The sequence below is a fragment of the Lemur catta genome, chromosome 6 (genome assembly GCF_020740605.2).
Source record: "Lemur catta isolate mLemCat1 chromosome 6, mLemCat1.pri, whole genome shotgun sequence".
Lineage (NCBI taxonomy): Eukaryota > Metazoa > Chordata > Mammalia > Primates > Lemuridae > Lemur > Lemur catta.
This window is the reverse complement of record NC_059133.1, coordinates 23,191,777-23,218,299: the sequence shown is the minus strand read 5'-3', so window position 1 is coordinate 23,218,299 and position 26,523 is coordinate 23,191,777. Positions and strand designations below refer to the sequence as shown.

At 44.3% G+C, this 26,523-nt stretch overlaps 1 protein-coding gene and 1 long non-coding RNA gene across 3 annotated transcripts in view; one reads left to right on the top strand and one right to left on the bottom strand.

The window, feature by feature from the left end:
• Positions 1 to 1,839: 1,839 nt before the first annotated feature.
• The window catches only part of HAL (histidine ammonia-lyase), a 24,978-nt gene continuing 294 nt past the window's right edge, over positions 1,840 to 26,523 (bottom strand). Inside the window, exons 2-21 of one of the 2 annotated variants that reach the window (XM_045553191.1) lie at positions 26,117 to 26,434; positions 25,425 to 25,485; positions 25,306 to 25,333; positions 24,697 to 24,771; positions 24,529 to 24,601; positions 24,372 to 24,438; positions 24,094 to 24,131; positions 23,360 to 23,485; positions 21,408 to 21,547; positions 19,210 to 19,257; positions 18,410 to 18,557; positions 17,259 to 17,354; positions 17,102 to 17,160; positions 15,015 to 15,095; positions 12,511 to 12,576; positions 12,269 to 12,434; positions 9,679 to 9,813; positions 5,001 to 5,109; positions 4,832 to 4,901; positions 1,840 to 3,555 (exon numbers count right to left, since the gene is read on the bottom strand). In XM_045553191.1, the coding sequence (XP_045409147.1) occupies positions 3,415 to 3,555; positions 4,832 to 4,901; positions 5,001 to 5,109; positions 9,679 to 9,813; positions 12,269 to 12,434; positions 12,511 to 12,576; positions 15,015 to 15,095; positions 17,102 to 17,160; positions 17,259 to 17,354; positions 18,410 to 18,557; positions 19,210 to 19,257; positions 21,408 to 21,547; positions 23,360 to 23,485; positions 24,094 to 24,131; positions 24,372 to 24,438; positions 24,529 to 24,601; positions 24,697 to 24,771; positions 25,306 to 25,333; positions 25,425 to 25,485; positions 26,117 to 26,434 (2,045 nt within the window). In that variant the 3' untranslated portion in view covers positions 1,840 to 3,414. Of the gene's footprint in view, positions 3,556 to 4,831; positions 4,902 to 5,000; positions 5,110 to 9,678; positions 9,814 to 12,268; positions 12,435 to 12,510; positions 12,577 to 15,014; positions 15,096 to 17,101; positions 17,161 to 17,258; positions 17,355 to 18,409; positions 18,558 to 19,209; positions 19,258 to 21,407; positions 21,548 to 23,359; positions 23,486 to 24,093; positions 24,132 to 24,371; positions 24,439 to 24,528; positions 24,602 to 24,696; positions 24,772 to 25,305; positions 25,334 to 25,424; positions 25,486 to 25,762; positions 26,089 to 26,116; positions 26,435 to 26,523 lie in introns of those variants that run through there. The other variant, XM_045553192.1, reaches the window with a different exon arrangement.
• LOC123639422 overlaps positions 25,624 to 26,523 on the top strand; it is a 9,423-nt gene continuing 8,523 nt past the window's right edge. The window contains exon 1 of the long non-coding RNA XR_006735725.1: positions 25,624 to 25,908. This is a non-coding gene — a long non-coding RNA (uncharacterized LOC123639422). The remainder of the gene's footprint in view (positions 25,909 to 26,523) is intronic.

The following is a 26,523-nucleotide window of genomic DNA, read 5'->3' as shown; positions in this document are numbered from 1 at the left end:
CAATAGCACCAAAGTTGCCCTGCCTTCCTCGAGGATACACGCTGGGTACCATAATTGCCATAATGTCCCCAAGTAGATGGAAAGTCCTTGATAAAGGACCACATGTGAGAGTTGACAGAGCACAGCCCTGGCACAGCCCCTCCCAAACACAGCTGCTGTCTTAGGTAAGATGCTCATGGCTACAAGCATCAAAACATGTGACTGAAATTGGCTTTAAAAAATAGGGAAGTTTATTAGCTCACTAGTGGAAATTTGGAAGTAGGGCAGGCTTCCTGTTGGGTTTATTCAGCAGCTCAATGATTTGTTCCCTCCCTCCACTTTCCTCCAGGGACGCATCAGCCCAAGGCTAATTCTGCCCTGGGTCTACCTGGCTGTCAGCAGCCACAGGTGCGTTGTGCTTCCTCATCCAGCTCAGACAGGAGGTAAGGAAAATGACTTCCGGTGCTCTCAGGAGAGAAAACGTTTTCTCAGAAGCCCCCAGCAAATCTCTTCTCTGTTCCATTGACCCAAATGGCAATCCCAGCCCTTTCTGGAACTAATCATCAAGCAAAGGGAATGGGACCGTCTTTAGGCTAAACAGGTCTACCCTCTGAGCTGAAACCAACATCCTCCAATTTTTTTTGGGGGGGGGGGTGTATCTTTTCAATGTTTACATTTAATAAATTAATACTGTAAACAAAAGTAACCAAAAAGGCAAACTGATCATGCTATTTATGAGATTAATATAAAGTTTAATAAAAAGAAATGCATCCAGTGACCAGACCCAAAAATGAGACACAAGTTTAAAGTAGCATGAAAAGTATCTTTTTTCAAAATGTTCAGGTTATGTATGAGATTTTATGCATGTGCTAGATGGTTAGATAACGGCATGAATCACGCCAAAAAGCATGCCTACGCCCTTGGGTATTAGTCTCCCAAACTGACTCTGGGCTTGGCACAAGATTTGCTTTGGCCAATAAGACATTAGCAAACGACACAGAGCAGAAGCTTGAAAAGCGCTTGTGCCTTGGCCCAGGTGACTACCCTGCGACAAGTGAAGAAGCCCAGGTGAGTCCAAGGGGGGAGGAAATCCTGAAACCTCCAACTCTTTTGCTGCTTGCTACTCAATGGGAAACAGAAAGTGAACTAAGGCAGTCACATTTTCTAACAGTGTTAACGTTTGTTGATGGACTCTTTCAGAAATTGATCAATTGCTATTAGAATAGCCTTTCCCTGTGGTCCCCAATCCCTGGGCCATGGACTGGTACTGGTCCATGGCCTGTTAGGAACCAGCCACAGAGCAGGTCGTGAGCAGTGGGACCAGCGAGTGAAGCTTCATCTGTATTTACAGTGGCTCCCCATCGCTCACATCACCACCTGAGCTCCACCTCCTGTCAGATCAGCAGTGGCATTAGATTCTCATAGGAGTGCTAACCCTGTTGTAAACTGCGCATGCAAAGGATCTAGGGTGCACTCTCCTTATGAGAATCTAATGCCTGATGATCTGAGGTGGAGCTGAGGCAGTGATGCTAGCGCTGGGGAGTGGCTGCACATACAGATTATCATTAGCAGAGAGGATTCACTGCACAGAGACCATAATAAATCAATTGCTTGCAGACTCATATCAAAACCCTATCAGTGAGTGGCAAGGGGCAATGTAATAATGTTGGAAATAAAGTGCACAATAAATGTGCTTGAGTCATCCCAAAACTATCCCCCTACCCCCACCCCTGGTTTATGGAAAAATAGTCTTCCATGAAACCGGTCCCTGGTGGCAAAAAAGGTTGAGGACCGCTGCCTTAAGAGGTGTTAAACTTTGTTACAAAAATCTAAGAATAAACGATCACATAAGGCAATTGAGACAGTTAATTTCGTGTTTCCCTTGCAATTCCCTTGAACATGATGTGAGTTACTAACAGCTGTATACAAAGTGTCCTTGTGGCCTGGAGGGCTGCAGGCGGGAACCCAGCACTCCCCAGGCTGGAGTGAAGAGCCATCAGACTGCTCAGGTTTGCTGGCTCAACCATAGCGTGGATGAGAATGAATCAACTTCATTTGTGTGGGTCCACATTTTAGCAAAGAATATCACCAAGAACCTTTGGGAAACAGATCTCTCAGCACGTTTTTTGCTCCCTGAATTGCTGTAGGCAGCAGTTTTCACTTTGGTTTCCACCTTTCCTGTGTCTAGGTTGCAATCTAAAGAGTGAAAACTCTATTGTGAAATACACTGTGGGGCCCGTTTTAGGCTGTACTCAGGTAGGCCAGCTGGCAAGCGTATCTGTCCTCTTCTTGACCAGCTGCAGGTTTTGGAGCCATGATGTCAGACTCCGGCGCTTGGGGTGCCTTGCACACGTTTGCACAGGTAGGTGCAAAGTCACAGATCTTAGGTTTGGGAGGCCAAGAGGTCATCGGACCCATCCTTCACCTGGACAGTTACTTAAGCTTTTCCAGAGAGGCTTTATCTTCTTCTTGGGGGAAAAACAGATTGGGTAATCCTTCCTAGGTTCCCATCTGACCTTTGTCAATAGGGCTCGTTTTAATGATTACCACCAGAGAGGATGTTGGTCAACCCCAGAGATTCCTTATCTGTGAAATGAGGAAGCTGCTTACGCAGGGTTACTATAAGAATGTGAATAGAGTACTAACACATAGGAAGTGAGGATACTAACCTCAAACTCCAATTTAAACATATGATTAAATCAAGCACTTGGGGGATGTGTATAGTGATATTTGGTAAGTATGAAATACAGAGTCCAATAAGGGCCACCCAAGTATCAGTCTTTATATTCATTCCTTAACTTCTTTCCACATGAAACCTCATGTTGGTTTTAACAACCTCTGTATTTAATTGCTTAAGACCTATTGACTAATCTTTACTATGATTCAATTAATAGAAGAAAGAGTAGAGTGAAGGCAAATTACCACTTACATGGTTATTTATGAAGGCATATTAAGGGACACGGGTCATATCACAGCATAGTACAAGCAGCCAAAGAAAGTCAACTGGTAGAGAGCTGTCAAAGCAAATAACAACAACAACAACAACAACAAAAAGGTTTACAAAAGTCTAATGTTTTTAGAAAAGAATGCTAGCAATCTGTTTCCAAATCTGAGTTTGTCTAATGCTAAGAGTGAAAAACAGACCCGTACAATTGTGGTTATTCTTCTCACCCTTAAAAGTGATATTGCTAAGAAAGAAAGAAAACACCTATAATCTGAAAGCACCTGGTGCGTCTCGAACTATGGCAACAAGAACACCGTGCCAAATTTAGCAACTGTAATACTGCCACCAGCCTGACCAAAGTAGGTTTTTGAAGAACTGAGTTATATAACAGATTGATCTACCTAGGAAAGTTCCCAGGCCTGTCCTTCAGCACAATCCTGCTTCATGCTACACTAAATGCCATCTCGTCTGCTAATCCACGACGAAGCCCATTAAAGCTCCTCAGACTCTGGGATTTTGCTGGATTTCCTGTGTAGAAATTCCAGCGAAAAGGCCGTTGGAGAAACAGGTCTTGACTCTGGAATATGCTCCATTCTGTATTTTTCAATGTATGGTGAGGCTACTTGCCAAACCTGAGAAGCAAGGACAAAACAAAGGTGAAATATTGACATTGTTTCCACATGCTATTAAACATCAACTTCACCCGAAGTCAAAACATCCTCTGTACCTGACTAGACACATCATGGCTGTTTGCTTGCTTTTATTTTAAGCCATGTCATTTAAGACATGACCTGTGTCAATTCGTCCTTGGTGGCATTGAAGCCTTTAAATATACAAAGTCCAAAACTTTTCTAAAGTTGTCGTGAAGGTTTTAAGCTGCTTACTTTTCCAAAGCAAAACAAGCAAGCAAGCAAATAGCAAACAAAACCTAGAGAATTCAGTGTGGACAGAGTTAAGGATAGTTGCTCAGGGTCTGATAGGACGCTGTGTTTTCTAAAACAAGCCTGGAATGATAAAAGGCAGTTATTTGAGTTTTCCATTGCTCTATTTCCAGGCCCTGCCTTTGATTCTTGCTACTCAAAGTGTGGCCTGTGCCAAGGCAGTATCAGCATCACTTGGGGCAGGTCAGAATCTCAGTCTTCACCCCAGACGGACTGAATCTGAATCTGCATTTTAACAAGATGCCCAGGAGATTCACATGCACGCTCAAGTCTGAGCAGCACTGCCTCAGATCCTTCTTTAGTTTTCACCTCCACCAACCAACTTCTTCTCTTTTAAGCACAACGTCTTCTCAGATTAAGGCCCTGTTTTGGGTTTATAGCTGCTTTACATCTGATTGCCACTGGCAGCCAAGGAACCTTTCCTATGCAAGACACATGCTTAGTGTCTGTACCTATCAGCTCAGTCCCTGGTCGGCCGTAACCAGAGAAAGTAAGCAGGAAAGAAAAACCGGCATCTCACCAGAGCCCCAGACAGACTTAGCCCTTGGAAGTAAACACCTGGGACTTTGTTTTCGCTCCAGGTCTACGCAGCCATTGCACCCGGTGGTGGTTGCGGTAGCAACACCCAGAAGAGAAAGTACTTTTGAATTCAAGAAGACATTGTGGGGAGGGGGGACCCATGAACCTTCCATCTCATTTTCTCCCTGTGAATATTGTCCTAACACTCCACTTAAAATTCATTTCAGCTTCTAATCCTTAGATATTCAACGTTTTTGTGCAACATGGGGTACTTAAGAGTTTCTCAAATGGCTTCTCAGCAGCCCTGCAAGCTGCCTAAGTACCTTTTTGTTCACTTCTGAGAAATAGCCAGGAAACAGTAGACCAAGACAGTTTCTCCACCCCCCACTCCCACTTTGCTTTCCCAGAAGAACCACAAACTCAGAAGCCAGCCCCGCGGCCATCTTGCCTTCTGCTCTAGCAGCAGCCGGTGCGCTGCCTCGATGTCCGGGGCCATGAAGCGATCTTTTATCCAGGGCCTACAGAGAGAGCACATCCAGCCATCAGCCAAACACTGCGCGCTGCCAAGGTTCACAGTTCTGAAACGGTGTAACTTCCAGGGACCTGTTTGACCTTACCTTACAACAGAGCGCACCAGGTCATAGACCTTCTCCAGCGGAGTGGTTGTTCTCAGGGGGCGTAGAAACTCTATGCCCTGGCAGGCTGCAAGCAGCTCTATGGCCAGCACTGCAACAAGACATTCGAGAGGGTGGCTGAGAAAAGCCTGGCTTCGCGCTTGCGGAACATGAATTGCCCAAAGTTGACAGCCATCACCAGCCGACTAACAGCTGGCTTTCTGTCTTGCAGTACAATGAAGTTGCCTTGGTATTTGGTTACCATTTTAAACCTGCTTTTTGAAACTGTTGGCTGTGTCTTTTACGGTGAGAAGGGGAGAATTGAGACATTTACCTGAATAATTGCTAGACCCCCAAACCTACCCAGGAAGCCCATTATTAGTCTGCACTAGCAAAATCTGACATTTCCTTATTCACTTCCTCCAACCAAGGTGTGTTGGCCAGGTTTGGGTCATGTGGGTAGGGAAGGAAGTCAGAAAGAAACACTGATCCGGCCCTTGAGCCCTAGCTCTATTAAACAAGTGTGTGCGTTTCATCAAGATGCCGTACTTCTCAGTTTCCAATTCCATATGAATTGTGGAGTGACGATACTGGACTAGAAGCTGTGAAGTCACTTCCAGGTCCACAGTGAATTGCATAACTTCATCCTCTCTCATGGTGACCTGTCTGTGCTCACCAGTTTGTAATATGCTTCATAATTTAAGAATAAGAAATCAAATGGTTTTTTAAATACTCTATTTGGGTTAACCACTTAAATAGTCTGATCAACTTTAAGCTTCTAAATCATTTTCTTGGCAAATAATGAAATCCAAAGTGGTTTAATCTTGAATTATACTTCTATAAAAAATTCTTCATAATCTAGACTATATAAAATGTGGAGAAATGTAGATTTCAGCATTCAAAGTTTATTGCAAGGTATGGTACATTTAATAAGCATCCTAGCTAAGAAAGACTGTATAAAGATAGTTTCATCAAGAAATTTAAAGTTGGCAAGATACTAATTTCTAGAATTTCAGTTTGAGAGCCTTTAAATTTGACGGCTTGAAATCGACATTATAGAATTAGTTCCAGGGAAACTAAAGACTCACTTGCTCACTCACTGGCTCCTTCAAATCTTTGATGAAGTTCTATACGCCAGGTATTTCAAGCCAAAGGTAATAGCAAAACTGAAAGCAACTTGAAATTTACAGAAAGGTGGAAATATGAAAGTTGTCATCCATCTTGATCAAAAAAGTTGAGTGAAGAGTTGGTGGGTGAGAAGGGAGATTTTTCATTGAAAGCCACTAGATGACTGGAATAAATCCTGGTTTACTGCCAAATCAATTACCTTATTGCCCAATCCTCAACTTCACAGGTATAACAAAGATCTGACGAAAATAGCATACTCTCAACTCACAGAGATTTCATTTTGAGATAACTTCCCTAGGAAGACATATAAAGCAATCTTGGAAATGGAAGTCTGATAAACCATGAAGATGCTGGTTCATTTTTTTGTAACCTATATGGCGGCACAGAGGAGTAGTTGAGATGGTGGACTTCAACCAACTGCCTGGGATTAAATCCTAGCATTTACTCGTTATATAACTTTGAGCACAGTACTTAACCTCTGCCTTGGTTTCCTGATCTGTAAAATGAGATAACAGTATATACCTCCTATGGTTATTGTACAGATTAAATGAATTAAAAGACTGAGTGCACATAGTAAATGTTTAGTAAGTGTTAGTGATACGATGTTACCTCAAAAGAAGGGTGGTCTGACAGCTAATGTCAAAGACTGAAAAAACTGGGAAGCAAATATTTGCAAGATAAACGTGAAACATATCAGGAAAAACTTAAGTGGCCACCTCTGCAACATTTTCTTAAATGCTCTTTGTTGCTATCCATAACCAGCAGTTCTCCCTGAAGCCATCAACTAGGATTGAAAAAACCAGACATGTCATTGTTACAAATTCAAGCGGTTCAATGTATCTTAATTTAGCTGGGTATTTTTTATATGTTTCTCATTTATTTTGAAATAAACTAATATTCTGTGGCCTAATAACCACCTTCAATGCCCCCCTAATTTTTTTAAAAACACACTCAAAATATCTGAAGAATCATGGAGGGTGGTTGCAGTGGCTCAGGCCTGTAGTCCCAGCACACTGGGAGGCTGAGGCAGGAGGATCACTTGAGCCCAGGAGTTGGAAGTCGCAGAGAGCTACAATTGCACCATTGCACTGCACGCCAGCCTGGGTGACAGAGAGAGACCCTGTCTCCAAAAGAAAAAAGAAGAAAAAAAAGAAAAGAAAAGAAAAGAAAAAGAAGGAAAGAAAAAAAAAAAGAATCAAGGAAACATCTAGTTTGTTTTATATGATTATTTTCTTCACCTTAACAGAGTACAATTCACATGAACTAAAACAATTCTCAGCAAATAACTAATGGTACTACTTAGATATACTGCAAATATATGTTTGGTTTCTTGAGGAAGGTATCTAGGGTTGTTTGCACAGCCTTTTTCTTTTTTTCATCGTAAACGACCCTGCAGCAGTTGATGTTCTAACTGCACAGTAAACCTTTGTAAACGCCTCAGTGTTAGGATCTTGCTCCTCAATCTTAGCAAATCCTCCTTCAACGAGACAAAAGGCTTCAGCAAATTCCTTTGTCATAAACCTTCTTAGCTCTAGGTCTTATGATTCTTTTTTTTTTTTTTTTGAGACAGAGCCTCGCTCTGTGGCCTGGGCTAGAGTGAGTGCCCTGGCGTCAGCCTAGCTCACAGCAACCTCAAACTCCTGGGCTTCAGCGATCCTACTGCCTCAGCCTCCCAAATAGCTGGGACTACAGGCATGCGCCACCATGCCCGGCTAATTTTTTCTATATATATTTTTAGTTGGCCAGATAATTTCTTTCTATTTTTTTTAGTAGAGACGGGGGTCTCGCTCTTGCTCAGGCTGGTCTGGAACTCCTGATCTCGAGCGATCCACCCGCCTCGGCCTCCCAGAGTGCTAGGATTACAGGCGTGAGCCACCGCGCCCAGCCTAGGTCTGATTCTTGGTGTTCTTGTGTTTCTATCACCAGCTGCTTATCTATCTGTGAGACTAACGCTAGTGTAAAGATGCTGCCACAAGGAACCACTGATGCCACACAGGCTTGTTCACATGCACGGAAGAAACTAGTTCCTGAATTATGAATTTAATTATAAATTACCCTTATTGGGAGCCCTGGGAGCCCATTCAAGAGTACGGAACGCTGTAAGTCAGGTCATCTGTAACCTGGGGACTGTCTGTACTCAACTCTTAACGTTTATCTTGAAATAGTGATATTCTTATTCTTGTGTCAGCCAACTTCCAATACTGTTGGAACTTTGAGAACAATACTAAAGGAAGGCGATTTCTCTTTCTTTAAAAAAAAACAAAACAAACAGTGATTAAGGCAGAGACAGATTGGCCAGGACAGCTCTCCCTACGAAGTATCTTTGCCAAAAGAGGTTAGACCTAAATCTTATGGATCTTTAGGGTCGACTGCAATGTACAGGAAATGCACGGGACAAAGGACAAGTTCAAAGTGACACCACAAGGAAGCGAACAGAATGTCAGTGTTTCTACAGAAAAATTAACCTGGTTTTTGAACTAGTCAATGGCATGAAGAAAAAACAAGAAAAGAGGAGACTGTTCTAAATTAAAAGAAGCTTAAAACCATGACAACCAAATTTAAAACATGGGCCTTGGGGCCGGGTGTGGTGGCTCACGCCTGTAATCCTAGCACTCTGGGAGGCTGAGGCGGGTGGATCGCTTGAGGTCAGGAGTTCAAGACCAGCCTGAGCAAGAGTGAGACCCTGTCTCTACTGAAAATAGAAAGAAATTATCTGGCCAACTAAAAATATATATAGAAAACATTAGCCAGGCATGGTGGCGCATGCCTGTAGTCCCAGCTACTTGGGAGGCTGAGGCAGGAGGATTGCTTGAGCCCAGGAGTTTGAGGTTGCTGTGAGCTAGGCTGACGCCACGGCACTCACTCTAGCCCGGGCAACACAGCGAGACTCTGTCTCAAAAATAAATAAATAAATAAATAAATAAATAAATAAAACAAAACATGGGCCTTGAATCCTGACTTGAACGTGAACAAACCCACTAGAAAGACATTGAGATAATAGGGAAAGTTTGAATACGTATTTGGTGATGATACCAGGATTTATTATTGAATTTTGTTGGATGTGATGATGGCATCACTGTAAATCAGAAAGCATTCATATTTAAGAGATAAGGGATGTAGAAATAAAATAAGACATTGGGGATTTGCTCAAAAATAATTTGGAAAATGTAAAAGAGAAAACGAAGCAAATGTGCTAACTATTGAATCACAGTGAGGTATGTGAGTTCATGGTACTGATCTCTCCACTTTTGAATATGATTTAAAAGTCTCACTAAAAAGTAACAGCCAGTTGAGGAGCAGGTGTAGCTCTGCACAGCTCCGTGGCTCTCAGTCTTTGGAGAGCATCAGCATCACCTGGAAGCTCGTTAAACCCAGGCTGCGCCCCTCTCCTCCCGGAGTTTCTAATTCAGCTGATCTGGGAGGAGGGCTGAGAATCTGTGTTTCTAACCCGTGCCCAGGTGATGCTGACGCTGCCGGGAGGAGAGCCCAGTGAGAGCCCCACGGCACGGTAGTCTGTCCGGGAGGCCTGCCGTCTCAGACTCGCGTGACTTGCCTTGCTCCGTGTGCTCAACGACCCTGAGGGCCTTCCTCGCTGCCCATCCTCCCATGGAGACATGGTCCTCCGTGGCCGCGCTGGTGGAGAGAGAGTCCACAGACGAGGGGTGACACAGAGCCTTGTTCTCAGAAACTGCAAGAGACCAGTGCCAGCCAGTTAAGAAGTGCTCCTACTAAGATTAACTGCCAGAATGACATGTGGCTTCCCCAAAGTGCTCTGAGCATGGAATACCCTCTCCAGGACGTCCTGGCCATTATCCAAGCACCAGATGGTACCAGCTGCTTTGGGGAAAGGAAGCAGGTCTATTTTTTCCCAAAGTGAGAAGGACCGTAAAGCTATAGTGGATTCTGAGGTAAGACTGGGATAGGAGATGGGGACTCTATTAACAAGGTCAAACTGAAAGCCTTGGAAACATTGAGCTGTCAGGGAGACTAGAGGAAAAAAGGCTTGATGGCCATTCAGGTACTTGAGAACAATTTGACTGGGTTGTGTCACCAGAGGAAGCGGGATTGGAATCCAGGTGTGGCCTCTAGAGATTGAGACTGGACCCACAGACCTTGGGCAAGAAGATTTAACCATTCAGATTGTTCAATGATGATGTAAGTGAATGTCTGGGGTTTAAAAAGGGCTTGGTGACTTCCGGAAATATCTCTGGGAGGTGAGGGGAATTCTAGGATGGCCTAGATTGGGGGACTCTCAAACTTTATTGTGCAGATGAATCAGGGAACTTGTTGCGATGTCATCTCAGGGTGGGGCCTGAGATTCTGCGGTCCTGACAAACTGACAAACTCCCAGGTGATGATAGCCATATTGCTGATCTGAGGACTGCACTGTAAGCACCCAGCTTAGGAGTCAGGAAAGGTCAAACTCCAAGTCTTTTCCCCTCTTTCTTTGACTTTGAGAGTGACCCCGAGTGAAGCGTCAGTTGTTTTCTGTGCTACATGGGATCCTATCCTGAGTTGATCTAGCTTTAAACTGGGGTGACCAGCTCGCCCAGCTTTGCCCTGGGCTCTCCAGGTTTCTGCACTGTTAAGTGCCAAGTCTGCGGACCCTAGACTGAGGGCTGAGTACCTGTGGTGGGGCTTGTTCGGAAAGATAGCTTACCGGTGCCAAAAAAAGAAAAACACTGTTTTCATTATAATGAAAGCAACCTCAACAGGCAGCTTGGGAGGCTAAACACACTCAAATGAGGCCGCACAATGTTCCCAATGACCCCTCCCCCCACTACCATGTTATTGTGAAAAGTCTCTAAAGGGGTATTTTAATAAGCAGGCAAGTGAGCAAATGGAAGATACTGGCTCAAAGGAGGTGAATTCGGTGGCTCTTTGTTGGTTATTTGTGTTGAGTTTTAGTGCGAGGTTTATGTGCGAAGGAGTTGGGAGTAATATTAATAGCAACGACTATTTAGTGCTTATGATGTGTCAGGCTTTATATGCATTAATTCATTTAATCCTCCAAACAACCCCATTAGGTAAGTTTATCATCCCCGTTTTAGGCAGGAGTAAAATGAAGATCAACCCGATTCAGAAGCTTGCTCGAGAGCACGTGGCTAGTCAATGGCAGAGCCGGGCTTCAGATCCAGGGTCTATGCGCTTCATTGACCACCATGTCACTCTGCCTTTTGGGGTTGAGTTGTTAGATTACGTACAGGATGCCCAGTTAAATTTGAATTATTTGGGATTTACTTATATTAAAAAATTATTTGTTTTTTATCTGAAATCCAAATTTAACTGGGCATCCTCCATTTTTGTTTGTTAATTTTGGCAACACTATTTTAGGATTAAGCAGTGCTTATAATGAGGTCCTCATTAATTGAAGTGAGAGCACATCTTTGGGTGCCAAAATGCCCAGGTTTGAATTCTGCTCTACGTCTTACTAGCCAGGCAATATTGGGCAAGCCACTTAACTTCTCAGATCTTCAGATATTCCTCTGTAAAATGGAGATAGTAGTACCCACCTGACGGCATTGTAGTGGCAATTAAGTGAGTGAACATAAACGAGGTCCTTTGCACTTTGTGCCAGGCACTGTTCTGATGTGTTACTCCTCTGCACCTTACAATCCTGAGGCAGACATCAGTTAGACTGAAGCTCAATTTTCGTGGAGGGTGTCTTGCATTGCATAAGCATTTTTAAAATTTTGCAGTAACATCTTTATGTTTTTAGTGGATGATATATCTAATGGAATGTATCCAAAGTTTAATCATTCAGGTTGGTTTGAGTTTCACCGTTAACTATAAGCATCTTTGTCTTTTTCCTTCTGATAGTCTTGAAATTGAGATTTGGAAAAAAGCTATAGAGATGAAGTTCAAATGGAATGTCAAATTGCTTTCCGCAGAGAAATTTTCATTTCCAACCTCATTATTATATTATTACATTTCAGTATAACATTGTTTAGGTTTTAAAATATTTTTTTCTAACAAAATGTAAAAGACTCAAGCTGCTACATTTGTATTGAGAGAGGTAGGATGCAAATAAAAGTGGTGCAAAGTTAGATGTCATTCAAAGACGAAATTGGATACTTTCAAGTAAAATGGAAAGGCCCTTCGGTGGACAGGTTTGTGCTCTGGGAAAAGGGCAGTGTCCTTACCGAGGGCTGCAGCCGTGCAGTGGGCTATCATGAACCCAGAGTTCAGACCACCTTCAGCGACGAGGAAGGCAGGCAGCTCACTGAGGGAAGGATTACAGAGCCTTTCAATTCTTCTTTCGCTAATTGCAGCAAGTTCATGAACACCAATGGCCAAATAGTCCAGGGCCTGAAAGAGTGTCTCAATTTAGTAGGCCTCTATTAGAATATGCTTTCAGGGTCAAGAGCACTTCTAAAAAGCTTACTTTGGCTGGGTATTCACCGTGGAAGTTTCCTCCAGAAATTGTCTCTCCTCTACGGGCAAAGACCATCTTTCCAAATGGGTTAAGGCTTGAACATAACATTTGCTGATCCCTTCAAATACAACTCCTTCCCTCCCTCCTTATTTTTAACACTGAAGTGGAAGTCCTTGTACAAATGTGGGGTGGAGGAAAAGAAAGTCTTGCCCACAAGCAGTTGTTGACACAAAGGGTCACAAAAGCAAAAACAAACAAAAAACCCTTAAAGGTGAATTGTGTATACCCAACTGTGGGCCAAAGTAACATGGGGCATGAAACCTTGCTTTCTCCTGAGATTAGCTTCTCAAGCACCATAACTGCACTAATCAGGTTAGTACTTGCCTCATCCCCCCAAAAAAGTTTATAATCTGAAAGTAAGAACAGAGACCAGAATACCTGTTTGAAAGCAAATTCTATTTCTCCAGCGGGCACTGTGAGCCGGTGCTCCATGGAAGCAGTTGAATGGACAACTCTGCTGAGGTGCAACCACCAAAATGTCTGGAACCATCAATTCTAGGTCAAGCTTCAAATTCTACATTCAGTAATCCTGTGTCAGCGTTCAACAGCAGATCATGGCCAATAGGTTCTCCCAAATCTGCTTAAGTAGGTGGCAACTTCAGGCTTACTGAATATTAATATTCTCAGAGTTCATTCCATTCTCTCATGCATTTAAACCAGCAAGCACCCAGGCAAAGACAGTAACAGATCTTCCCTTCTGGTTCCAACAGCTAATTTTTGTCCCCTGGGCTAAAGAATATTCACTACTTATTAACTGGGACAAGGAAAGTTCTGACTTTCAAAGAGTTGGAGTGCATGTGTTACATTACCTTAGTCAATTTTGGGGTTACTTTTTTCTCTACACGGAACTGTGAGCCCATTAGGCCTACTTCCTGCTCTTAAACCAGCCCCCAATCACAGGCCTTGGTCTCCTCTCCATTCTCTGAATCCCTGTAGCAATCAAGCTCTGCGCCAATTAAGCAGGTTTTATTGTTCTCTAATTGTTCCAAATTTGCTTGTTGGCTATTAGATTATACCAATTAGCATTTAATATCCATAATATCCAGCATTATGCGATAGGTGCTCTTTGTATGCAATAGCAAATTGAGAAATATATTCTTTCAGGTAGCATCAGTATTGCAGGAGGACTCCCAAATATTAGCCTACTAGAAATTCATCAGTAATTAAGAATCTTCAATTGAGAAAGAAGAGGACTTTAGGCTGAAATTCTTGCTGGGGCAAGTGATAGGGGAAGAATTTAGTAGGGAATTATTCCCTCTACTATATCCAGTATTTGATGGTAATTTTTTTTTTTTTTACCTTATAGGTTACACTTTAAAGTCTAAATTATGTAAGTGTAGAATGGATGTCTCTCCCCTATAGTGCAAGAATTGGGAACTGGCACATGAGATAAGACTACATAGAGTTCATGAAAACCTCTCCATTTGGAGGGTGGTGTGGTGCTGAGAGTGCAGAGACTCACAATCCTGCTGGTTATTTAGCGTGGGTTTGACTTAACCATAAAGCCATCTGAGAGGACATAAAACACAAATCCTTAAGTAGGCACGTCAGAAAAGACGCGCTAAAAATGTCTCATGAGAAATCTTACACGATTGTTGTGTAACCGTCTGCTAACCCAGGCTGTGAACTGCTTTCAGGGCTGCTGATTTAGCACTTCCTCTGGTATTAAGAATGGAGGAAGAGGTGGAATAGGAAAAATAGATTCCTAAGGGATTTGGTGGCCTTCAAAGGCAGCGTTGTCTTCATGGAGACTTTGCCAATGTGACTCCTGATCACCTCCATTCTGGGGACTAAGCCATCACAGAATATTGCACAGCAAAAAACAGATGTCTCTGAGATAAGCCTTACTCTTCTCACCATTGAGGAGAAAAGAGCTCCATCCTTGAGAAATGGAAGTGTTCTTACCATTCTTTGTACAAATGTGGAAACGCTAATTTGTGAGAAATGAAAACTCAAGATAGAGAAAGCTACAACTCTTTGATCAATACTATGGTAAGCTTTAAAAGGTTGACTTCTGGTCAGTGCATCCTGGCACCACCAGAACCAGAGAGGCCTGCGTAAATAAAGCCAACCTCCCAGGGTCTCTGCAATCACACTTGTGATGTGGGTCTTCACCCTTCACCCACAACCTCAGCAGTGGCTTTTAGGGCAAACATCTTCATGAAACATGTCAGCCAAGGCTGGAAATACCTCCTTTAATCTGTAATGGGTCAATTTTGAAAGCACAGCATGTTAGACTTGGAACCTGAGAGTAGGTTCTTAGGCCCACCTCTGCCACTTACCAGCTCTGACCTGGAGAAAGTCACTCAACCTGTGAGCATCAGGTACTAATTCACTCACTCTATGCAACTGAGTGACAGACTGAGATGCTATGCAAAATGATCACTTCAGCCAGTCGTAAAATGACCAGCTGGAGTTCTATGATTGCAATTTAGTAGACGTTCAAAAGATACAGGATTATCTGTTGCACTGTTCAGTTCTGTGGTAATGATGCTCTTCACAAATGCTATGGTATCATTCACCACACCATGGACCTAAAATACAATCGAGATAAAATACATGACCCATTTGATGCCCTTAAGGGTACCAGTATTCTCATAATATCTTTAGTCTTTCCACAGAAAGTGCTCTGCAGTTATAAACCATGAAAATTATACTCTGTTCATTTAGAATATGAAGACAACTTTGTTATAAATCTTCTGGGTTCTCACTGAAACCAATTAGAATAAATTCGTATAATATGAGTTCACGCTAGGTCAATCTATACAAAACAGCATGGTATAGATCCTATATTAAAAAGATTATTAAAAGGATCTGTTCTGTAAAATTTGGGTTCAGTCTAAAGGCCAGAGTCTAAAGGCCAAGGATCCAGAAGGCCTCATGTGGCCCTAATGCTGCAGGTTCCCACCCCTGGTATAGGAGGAAGAATGCCAGCACAGGCAGATTCACTTCCAGATTAGTGATAGGACTTGGGCAAGTTTCTTAAGTGTATAATTGCAACAGAAACAGACTTAGAACACAGATAGTAGCACTTATCATATAGATTGTGAGAGTAAGATAATGCAGACATGACTCATAGAGATCACCCAAGTGGTAGTTATTATCCAAGAAGGTTAAATTCGTGAAGCATGAAGATACCAAGTTAGAAGATGCTTGAAAATAAAGCAGCCACCCCGTACCAAGCCCAAAGACAGGTAGCACCTGCCTTCTGGCCTCTCCCAGAAGTCAAGGAACTAATGATCAGGCTGTGTCCTCTTGAGCAAGGTACTTAACTCTGTGCCTCAGTTTTCCCACTGCAAAATGGGAGGAAGAGTATCTTTCTCATAGGTGGGAAGATTAAATGAATTCATACATGGAAGACCCTGATAATGGTGTCTGTCACATGGAATCTGCTTTCATTATTAAAATACCAGGGAGGTCTTAAACCAGGGCTTCTGCTTCCTGTAGAAATAATTTGGTGATCCTTTCCCATAGGCATTTTTGATCTACTGTGTAATAAGCTATTAATAGAACAGAACTTGCCGAGTAAAAGGAAGTGAGGGTATTTACTGCAGGGAGGACTCTATATTATAGACTGAAACTTGGCACAAGCTGACATATTGTTTCTTCAAATGCCTGTCAATCTCTTTCATTGCTATAAGCAACTAGATTGTCCATCCTCAATACACGGTGCCTAACACCAACCCAGGTCATCGGCATTTTTAATTTAAAGTTAAGCCTCATAGATTCATGTCTAATGATTTATTTATTATTTATTTATTGATTGATTGATTGATTGATTTTTGAGACAGCGTTTCACTCTGTCATCCCAGGTAGAGTGCAGTGGCGTTCTCATAGTTCACTACAACCTCCAGCTCCTGGGCTCCAGTGATCATCCTGCCTCTGCCTCCTGAGTAGCTGGGACTGTAGGCATGCGCCATTACACCCAGCTAATTTTTTTTATTTTTTGTAGAGACAGGGTCTCACTCTTGCTCAGGCTAGTCTTGAACTCCTGAGGTCAAGCAATCCTCCCGCCTTGGCCTCCCAGAGTGCTAGGATTACCAGTGTGAGCCACCATGCCTGGCCCATGGCTAATGATTTATATCTACCTATAAAATGCAAATAAGACAGGACCATAAATAAGGATTTGAATTTTGAAATGATATAATTAGACTTTCCTGGAACCATCCCTGACTGGCTGGTTCAAGTTTCATACAACAGGGAGAACCAGTAAAACTTTATTAACTGGTTATGATGATGTTATGACTAAGAATTTTTAAAAGTTAGGGTACTCCATCTGCATAGCAAGTTGTCTGTTGGACTCCTCTGAAGTAGAGTGAGCAAAGCAACTCCAAAGAAAACAAATAGTTTACCATATAGATTAGAAACTTTATAAAAATTGGACAAATGGAGGTAGGATAGACACAATTTTTAATAGAGGCAGTAAAGAAATTTGGATTATAGTTGATCATTACATGGTTTTTTTAAAAACACTTTATATTAATTTTTCATCCTGAATTTGGGGAAAGAAGAGAAACTTTGTTGGCTTTTTTGTTTTTACCTGTGGACAGCAGCGCAAGGTGTATGCATCCTGGACACGGTCACAGAACCTGTGACTTTCTGTGGAAGAGGTGGAAGGAATGAGACAGGGAACATGACACTGATTGTTTACACAAAACAGATAAGCAAACAGTTCGCCCACATAAACATGCCCAGACCTGCTATTTCTGATGGGTGGTGATCTGAGTCCAACAGTGACCGAAACCGAAAAGCAACTTCGATTTGCCCACGATGAGGGCGAACAGCATGAATGTCTAGAATAGAGGAAGGAGGAAGAGTCTGAGTAATTCCGACATTAGAATGAACACCCAGGGATGGCTCAGGGCCATCCCAGGTGCTAACACAGCCCTCCAAAGTCCCAGGGTCCTTAACCGCCATTCAGAATGGGAAACAACTCCAAAAGCACAGTTTTCTTATAGACTTGACTCTTTCTACTTTGAATGTCTGAGTACAAACTATGTGTTGAGCCCACTGGGAATTCAACTCAAGACACTGAGCCCACCCTTAAAGGAACTTGGCTGTTAACAGAAGGGAGCTCGACAGTTGGCCTAATCTAACTAAGTCATTTTTAGATAATTTTCTGCACTACTTCTTACTATAGTAGGGAATCTTTGAAATTCACTACTTTTTTTTTTTTTTTTTGGAGACAAGAGTCTCACTCTGTCACCCTGGGTAGCATGCAATGGTGTCATCATAGCTCACAGCAACCTCAAACTCCTGGGTTTAAGCTATTCTCCTGCCTCAGCCTCCCAAGTAGCTGGGACTACAGGTGTACCTTGAGACACCCAGCAAATTTTTCTTTCTTTTTGTAGAGACAGGGTCTTGCTCTTGCTCAGGCTGGTCTTGAACTTCTGGCCTCAAGCAATCCTCCCGCCTCAGCCTCTCAGAATGCTGGGATTATAGGCATGAGCCACCTTGCCCAGCATGAAGTTCATTACTTTCTAGATGAGCTACAATTTCTGTAGTTTTTCCTCTCCCAATTTTCTAATTGGGACCAACCCTAATCCTACTCTAGTTCTAAAATCCTGTGAACAGATTCCTAAGACAATGCGCAGTCTGGCATACCCAGATCATTGGATAATCTGGGGTGGGTCACTCAACTGTCGGGGTCAGCATGTCTGTAAACCGTGGTCGTTTCAAGGATCAAGTGTGGCATAACTCGGATGAAGCATACTGGGTGTGCCGTAGGCACTTGGGTTCTCTCCTTCCCGACCACAGCCCCCACCACTCCTGTGTCTAAAGCCCTCACCCACCAGCCCTGGCAGCTCTGGATGAATGAGTAACAACTGAATGGAACAGCCATGCTGACCAGTATCGAAGGCTTTGGTGGTGCCCTTCAGAACCTCGAGGGTCAGGGCGGCCACGATGTCGGCCTGCCGTGCAATGGCACTGGCTCTCTCTACAGCTTCACAGCCCAGGGAGGTGATCATCTGCGTCCCGTTGATGAGCGCCAGGCCCTGTGCGGAGACAGAAAAGTTTCCCACTCTACTTCTTGCAACAAACCTACATACCAGCGTATTTTACATCTTTTCCTTTCATAAGAGAAAAATTAGCCAGTCAGCTGAACTATGTTCACCCATGTTTTCTAAAGTACAGGGCAGTAATGCTTACTTAAGCCCTTGAGGAATAAATGCCATTGTATGTGAACTCGTTAGCACAAATCTGGCCAATGCAATAACTGTTAAGTGTCCCCATTTCCAAGGCAGCAATGTAGCTTTGGAGTGTAGACTGCACATAAAATCTGTAGCTCTTTATTATGTTGTATTTCTTCTTTAATTTCTCACCGTTTTAGACAAGACATCCTAAGATAATTATGGAGCAAGACTCTTAGCTTAGAGCATCCTAAGGGATCTTGGCTGAGAGCCCCTATTTCTTAGAGATCCTTAGAGAACTCAATTTGAAGTTTAGGTTCCTCAGAAAACCCCTATGCATTTGTGGCATGAAGAATCTTTTAAATGCTTGTGGAACAGCCCTTTCGTAAGTGACCAAATTTCAACAAACTTGCAAGCTGTGTTTGTTTTAAGGAACCAGTGAGACTGATATCAAGACTGAAAACACTGCATAAAAAAAGACTGTTAACAGGAACAAATTTTCCTGGAATCTCCTTACCTCTTTTGGTTTCAAAACAACTGGTTTCAAGCCATGGGCTTGCAGGACCTATAGAATGATTAAAAACATGAAAATGGGTATCAAATGACATACCATCCTATTTCTAATTTTATGTGGAATCCAATAAAAGATCTTTAAGCTCAAAGGTCCAGAGTATAAAAGATCAGACCTATAGGAATTGGCTGTATTCATGTCTGGTTTATTTTCTGGTTCTGTTCTTTAGCCTGAAAGCAGACTTATCTTTCAAATAATTTTTGTGCTTAACTCAGGAGCTCTATGGTCTACAGAATCAACCCTCAATTTTAGTTTCTAGGTCCTTTGTGTTCAGTTTCCACCTTAGCGGTTCACCTCTTTTTACTGCTGTCCGACAAACACACACCTGTGCTGTGCCAAGGCTAGGCTCCTGCCTCCAGAGCGTGACCTAAAACATCCTCCACCCTCATCGATGCTTTATCCAAACACTGGCAAAGCCTCCAAGCAGGGCTTTCGTGGCACGCGGGTGAGCACCAATGAAGAGGGGATCATGGAATCTCCTACGCTAGACGGAAACAGAACCCAAGGGGGAAATGGGTAGAATAATCTTCCCATGAAATAAAAGAAGTAAAAAGAGTCACTAAGTTCAGGTTCCTCCGGGGAAGAAGGAAAGGGCAGCTAAGGTAAGAGAAGACAGTGCCAGCCCCACTGATTAACACTATGTTAATTGTGCGAGTAGATTTGAGTCCCTGTCACGTGTCAGAGTCGGGCTGGGGCTGGGCGTAGGAAGAATGGAGACAGACAAGCTCTAGAATGTTCTAGAAGGCAATTAGAGTAATAGTATGTTGAGTGCTTGAGGATGTAGAATGTGGGCTGAAGGCCATGGAAAATAACCACATAAGAGGCTAAGGAGAGGACCAAGGAGGGGCACAAGGGACTTGGGAGGTCGGAAAAAGATCCAGAGGAGCAGAGAGGGAAGCTTCAGAGAGGCCTTTTCAGATGCAGAAACAGGAGTGAGTCAGGTGAGGAGGACGTATTTGTGCCAGGTCCTCTGCCCCGTACCCAGCACGCGGGAGCCACAGGCAGGCTCTAGTTTCTGTCATGTAGAGCCCTAGGTAGGAAGGATGATTAGGGGATAACATGGCAAACAAGACTCTTGCAAGCCACTTTAAGCTTAGACTTTAAGGACAAGGGGAAGCATTCCAGGTTTTAACCAGAACACGCTGGGATTTACTTTTTGAGAAAGGGCAGGCTGATTGCTGCATGTCGGGGGTTGGGAAACAGTCTGCAGGAAACAGTCAAGAGGAAGCTCTGTGGATGAAAGGTGATTCGGAACTGCATTGTCCCTTAGCTTTTTCCTGTTTCTTGGGCTCTGCCCCGTCCACTTACTGTTAGGGGAGCTCCCAGCAACTGGTCAGAGATGATACTTTAAATGACACTTTGGGCTGCTCTGATGGAATCTGAGATGGATGAAGAAAACACTAAAACTTTATCCAAAACAAGCCTTTCTCATTAGCCACTAAAGTGGGAGCTTGGGGAAAAATGGAACCTGCTTTTCAGAGGTCACGTAGTAGGTGCTGTGAGCCACAGCTCTGCACCGTGAGACCAGCTCCTAAATAAAATTGTGACATTGTGTGACCTCACTGATAGGCATTGGAAGTGTTGTAACTACAGAATAAATTACTGAGATTAACACTGGCAGCTGTGCTTTGTCAGCAAGGTGATCACCTAACCCAGAAGGCTGATAGTCGAGTACAGAAGCTGATAACAGTCTTGCCTAGTCTGACTTTTTTCTCTGTCACCGGGCTAGAGTGCTGTGGTGTCATCATAGCTCACTGTAACCTCAAACTCCTGGGCTCAAGTGATCCTCCTCTCTCAGCCTCCCGAGTACCTGGGAATATAGGCACATGCCACCACTCCTGTATAATTTTTTCTATTTTTAGTAGAGACAGGGTCTTGCTCTTGCTCAGGCTGGTCTCGAACTCTTGAGCTCAAGTAATCCTCCAGCCTCAGCCTCCCAGAGTGCTAGGATTACAGGGGTGAGCCACCGTGCCCGGCTGGCCTAATCAGACTTCTAAGCTTTAGTTGTCTCATCTATAAAATAAGAATAGTACTGACCCACTCGTTGGGCTATCATAAGGATTAAGTGATACAAAGCATGCAAGTCCACCCGGTGTACAGCCCAGGGAAATTACTGCAGATGGAAATTGTTATAAAAGTCTTACATATTTAGCGTCAGCCCAGCCACTCTTTGGAGACCACATCTTCCCTTCTCCAATGAGCCCAAGAGCGAGATGAGACAGTGGGGCAAGGTCTCCGCTGGCACCAACGGTTCCTTTCTCTGGAACATAGGGCAGGCAGGAGGCTGGAAGAGAAGCAGGCGCCAGTTATTCAAGAGTCCTGCATTCTGGCTGCCTTTGCTTTGCCAGCGAGGCCCCCATGTCCATCCCCAGTATCTAGATGACTTTATGACACAAATACCTGCGGAAGGACAATTCCTCAGGCACAGCTAATGCCCAGGGGACCTGGAAGAGCTGCTATAGAAAGAGAGGGGTGGGGGTGGAGGGGAGGAAGAGAGGAAGGAAGGAGAGAAGTAGGGAGGGAGGGATGGAGGGAGAGACAGCAGGAAGCAAGCCTTTAAAATGTTCATGCTCTAATCTAACCTAAGAATTCCACTTCTAGAAATTCTAGCAATGTGTCTTAAAGATGTGATCAGGAACTCATTGTCCATTACAGCCTTGTTTATAAGAAGAAAAAGTTAGAAACTATCTAAATATGGCACTAAGAAACATTCATGTGACTAAATGATACATAACTATTAAAAACTACTAGAGAATGTTTGGAAATCTGTGTCTACATTGGAAAAGTAATATAGAATGTTCTAGAAGGACATAGTACACCAAAGTGTTAACAGAGGTTCCCTGGGGAGGTAAAGTCACAGGCAGTTTAGTCTCTTATTTTTTGCCAGTCTGCCACCCCACCACCACTTATACATGAACATGTACTGTTTTGTGAGAAATTCCCAAAATATTACCCCAAAAAGGTGGCTTCATTTTTCTAAAGTAAAATCAGATACCTGACAACAGTATTTTTTCCATAACTAATGTCACTAGGACAAAGCAGTGCCATCCACAGGCCAGCTTCCAGATCGCACTTCACCCTGGGGAATTCTCAGAGCTCTAGGGACTTAGCGGTGCCTTAGACTCACCCATAACGTGCGGGTGGGTTGAAGCTTGGAGTTGTACTGGGGTTCTAGGCTTACAGTATGGCAGTCCAGGGTAGGAGCAGAAATAGGTGTTGGGATCACTACTCGTCTATTCAGTATAGCCCAATATACTATAGATTCTTCATTCAAATTGCTCTTCACTGGTTGGCATATCATATTAATGGGTCACTAGTGTCCATAACATGGGAACTCGAGCACATGTTTTGCTCTATGTGACTACCCAGGTCTGCTTCTCTTCCTACTCCTTCCCCCCATGGAGCTCCTAAGCCTCCACTGACCTAGAAGGCTTGTCTTTATTTGTGAGAAGGGACAATACCTTCCAAGCATTGCAAATCTGGTCTTCATGTTGGAATTTTCCTATCTGAGAAGTAAACTCCCGAGAGTTGAGTTGCATCATATCTTGTCACACATGGCTTCATGATTACAAATGTGTCATTAACCTCTTTGCATTTCTGTGCTACCTTTGCAAGAATTCGGGTTTTGGTGTGCAAGTGTGGCTGTTTCATCATCTGGGGAACATTAAGATTTCAGATTCCCAGGCACTAGCCGGAAGTACAGAATTGGTCTTTGGGATAGACCACCAGGAATCGTTATGTTCCCCAGATGCTGTGATGCAACTTCTCTAACTATATTTGGGCATATATACTGAATGCAAGGTTCTTCTAGGCAGGCCTGAACTTAAGGACAGACTTACAGGGGCTTGTTCTAGTTGTAAAGATGCCAAATGCTAAGTGAAGGGTGGTGTAGACTAGGTTAAAGCTCATAGGAGTAAGCCTCTCTGACCCCTACCTCTCCCACCTAGCCATCCTCCTCGCCAAGCCCATTTCCCACTCATTCAATTGTTTTATGTCTTCTCATCTTGGCCAACTCCTGAGCATCTGGTCAGTCAAGTCTGCCTTGTGGTACGTGCCCAGTCTCAATGGAGGGGCAGTTGGGGAGCCCCTGCATTACCATTAAATACTTCCATAACTTGTTTGAGGGTCTCCAGGGAAATGCCACTGTATCCTTTGGCTAAAACATTGATCCTTAAAGCCAAGAGCATCCGACACCTCTCAGGACTTAGTGGTTTCCCAACACCTACAAAACAGAATTGATGTTTTCTCCAAGAAAAGCAAACCCTTTTCCAGCTCCCAGCCACCTCCCTCCCTCCCTCCAGTCTTTCCCCACTTCAGTCCAGTCTGCTGTCACCTTTCCCCTCTTGTCACAGAGGGTTGCACTGTTCTCTCTCCTGTCTGTCTGGCTTCCAAAGGTAAAAGCCAGTTTTGCCTTCTCAGCTCTTCCTGGGATGTTTCGTGAACCCCCACCCTCCCAAGCACCTTTCGAAGAGCATCCATGTCCCTTAGCATGACTTCACAATGTGCAGGCACTGATTCCTGACAGTCCTTCCATCTCCCCTCACCCCTCCTAACTCATTATCCAAGTTCTAGCCTTCGTTTCCTTCCCTGAATGCACCTCTCTCAGCAGGATGGGACATGTGCCCTGCCCCAACCCCATCCCTCCACTGGCCCATTTCTTTTCCTGAGGTTCCGCTGATACTTCCTGCTTCCCTTTCTCCACCCCAGCACCCAGTCCTTGGACTACTGGTATTATATTTATGGCTGTTATGGGATAACTCACACTGTGCTGTATTTCATTCATCTAATCAAACAAAATCTAGGAGGCATTGAATGCTTTGAATAATTTACCTGAAGAATGTGAACGTACTAAGTTGACTTGAAGCTCCCTGGAAGAGAAAGGAAAACACCCTCTTAAATACCTCGCAGTGCAAATGTTCCCTCAGCTGAGATAGTGAAGGAATAAACAGTTAAACCCTGTGTTTTCGATACTAACTCACGTGCAAGTTAACCCAAGCCTCATCCTGTGTATCTGTAAATTGGGGCAAATGTTAATTATGTCCCTTGTTGAAAAATATCTCAAAGATGGGGGTAGGTGGCACGTGAAGGTACGTGGGTTTCAAACTTACTGTAGTTTATTGTTAGGAATTACAGTTCTGGCAAATTTCCCAAAACCTGTAGTAATGCCATAAACAACTAGGATAAAAAACAGACATTATACAATTAGATGCAGGAATTTTTTTTGGTCTATAAAAATGATTTTCGAACATAAAGAGAGAAAGATACCTGTTTTTTCTTTCACGATGCTATCTATCACTTCCCTGGACTTCTGCACCACCTTTTCAGCAGTCGGGGTGAGCTAGGAAAATGTTGTTCAGAACTGGGCATGTTAAAGACATCCAAGTGCAGCAACAATGGCCAGAGGACGTCCTTCCCCACTGCCCCCTCCCATACCTTTATCTTGTAGTGTCCCTTTCCCAAGCTGACCAGATCCTCTGTGGTCAGACTGTTCCCATCTAAGGCGATGTACTGCGTAAAAGAAGGGAATCTCAGTGAGTTTAAACAGCTTAATTGCTCTAACAGGAAGGTAGGGAAGCCTCCAGCAAAATCAAACTTTGACACTGTGATCACTGATTTTTAATCTCTGCTGTGAAGCATTCATGTGCTAAATATAATAAAAAGCCCAGTGGTGCAAGCCTTGCCAGTAGTCCAGCTACTCGGGAGGCTGAAGCGGGAGGCAGGACCGCTTAAACCCAGAAGTTCAGGGCCAGCCTGGGCAAAATATTGAGACTCTGTCTTTAAAAAGCAAAACAAAACAAACTCCCCAAAAAACAAAAGCTTGAGAGAGAGAGAGAGAGAGCGCTTGCTTAAGAGGAGGCTGAGTCAGGAAAGTTAGACGTGCAAAAGCATAATGCCTTTCCCCCGCCCCTTTCCCTACTACCCAGAGCTGGGGAAAGCCCTGTGCTAATTGTTAGCGTTTACCCAGAAATCCTGCGGGCCCACTTCCTCCTTAAAAGAAGCGACTTCATTTTCTTAACAAAAAGAAAGTGGTTCGAAGCTTACCTTTTCAGGCTCTCGGTACTTGCTGTATCTGAAGCCAGGTAAAGGAAAGTGCTGGGCAGTGTGGAAAAACCCCAGCCTCACCGCGGCCAGCAGAGCCAAGAGCCCGCAGGAAAGGATACAGGTAAACTCCTTCTGGCTGAGATGGAATGAAGTCAGGAGACATTGCATCGCCTTCTATAACTGGAACAGGAATGCAAGAGAGACCCCTTACAGATCCCAACACAGAGCCACGTTTGTCACAGCTGTTCAACCAAGAAAGGGCCCATCCATTGCCTGCTGCTTTAAAACCACTCCAGATACTTCAAGTGGTCTTAGCATCTGGACGCAGGAGGGGAGCAATAAGCAGAGATGTAGGTGTCCCGTCAGAGACAAGGAGCGTAAGTGCAAGTTCAAGATCTAACTGCCACCTCCACCCCAAGTCCCAGCTGTACTTTCTTTTTAAATCTGAATTCCTTACACCTCCGTGCTGCTGGCCTCCAGTTGGGTGAGGTTCTTTGGAGGGACAAGAGGACCTTCAAACTGAGTCCGTCACTGCAAAGGGACTCAGACCTGCAGTCTTGAGTTGCAGTCTAGTCTTTGTTTCATGCTCGCAGACTGACTCGGGTAAGTCACCTCCTCTCTGAGTCTGTGGCCTCGCAGGCTGGGAGGAGAAGCCTGCCCATGTCACAGGGCTGGGTGAGAATGTAAGACCCCCGGGGGCTCGGTGCGCACCTGCACAGTGCGCAGCAGGTGCCACCTCTTCTCATTGTAGTCCCTGAAGCGGAGGGACAGTAGAGCTGCCCTCGCAGGCCCCTCCCCTGCGGCCACTCACCCACTTCCACGAACTCGTTGTCCTCCAGGGCTACCTCGAGTGGGTCCTCGTTGTCCAGCAGCCCCAGGCCCTTGCACCGGCGCACGAGGAAGCGCACGTCGTCCACCGAGGAGAAGCCGCCGTTGTCGGGCTTGTTCTTGACATAGCGCCGCACGGCCTCGCGGCCCAGCCAGCCCACCGTGAGCTGCGCGTCCCGGCAGGGCACGGCCAGCCACTCCCCGCGCACGTGCACCGTGTACCTGGGCATGGCTGCGCCGCCGCCTGCAGCCCCACGAGGCCACCACCGCCAGGTCGCGTCTGCCTGTCCCCTGGCGGCAGCTGCAAGAGGGGAGAGTTTTATCCAGGAGTGGCTCCCGGGATGTGGTAGGCGGGGAGGACACACCTCCTCCCTCGCCTTTACTCATCTA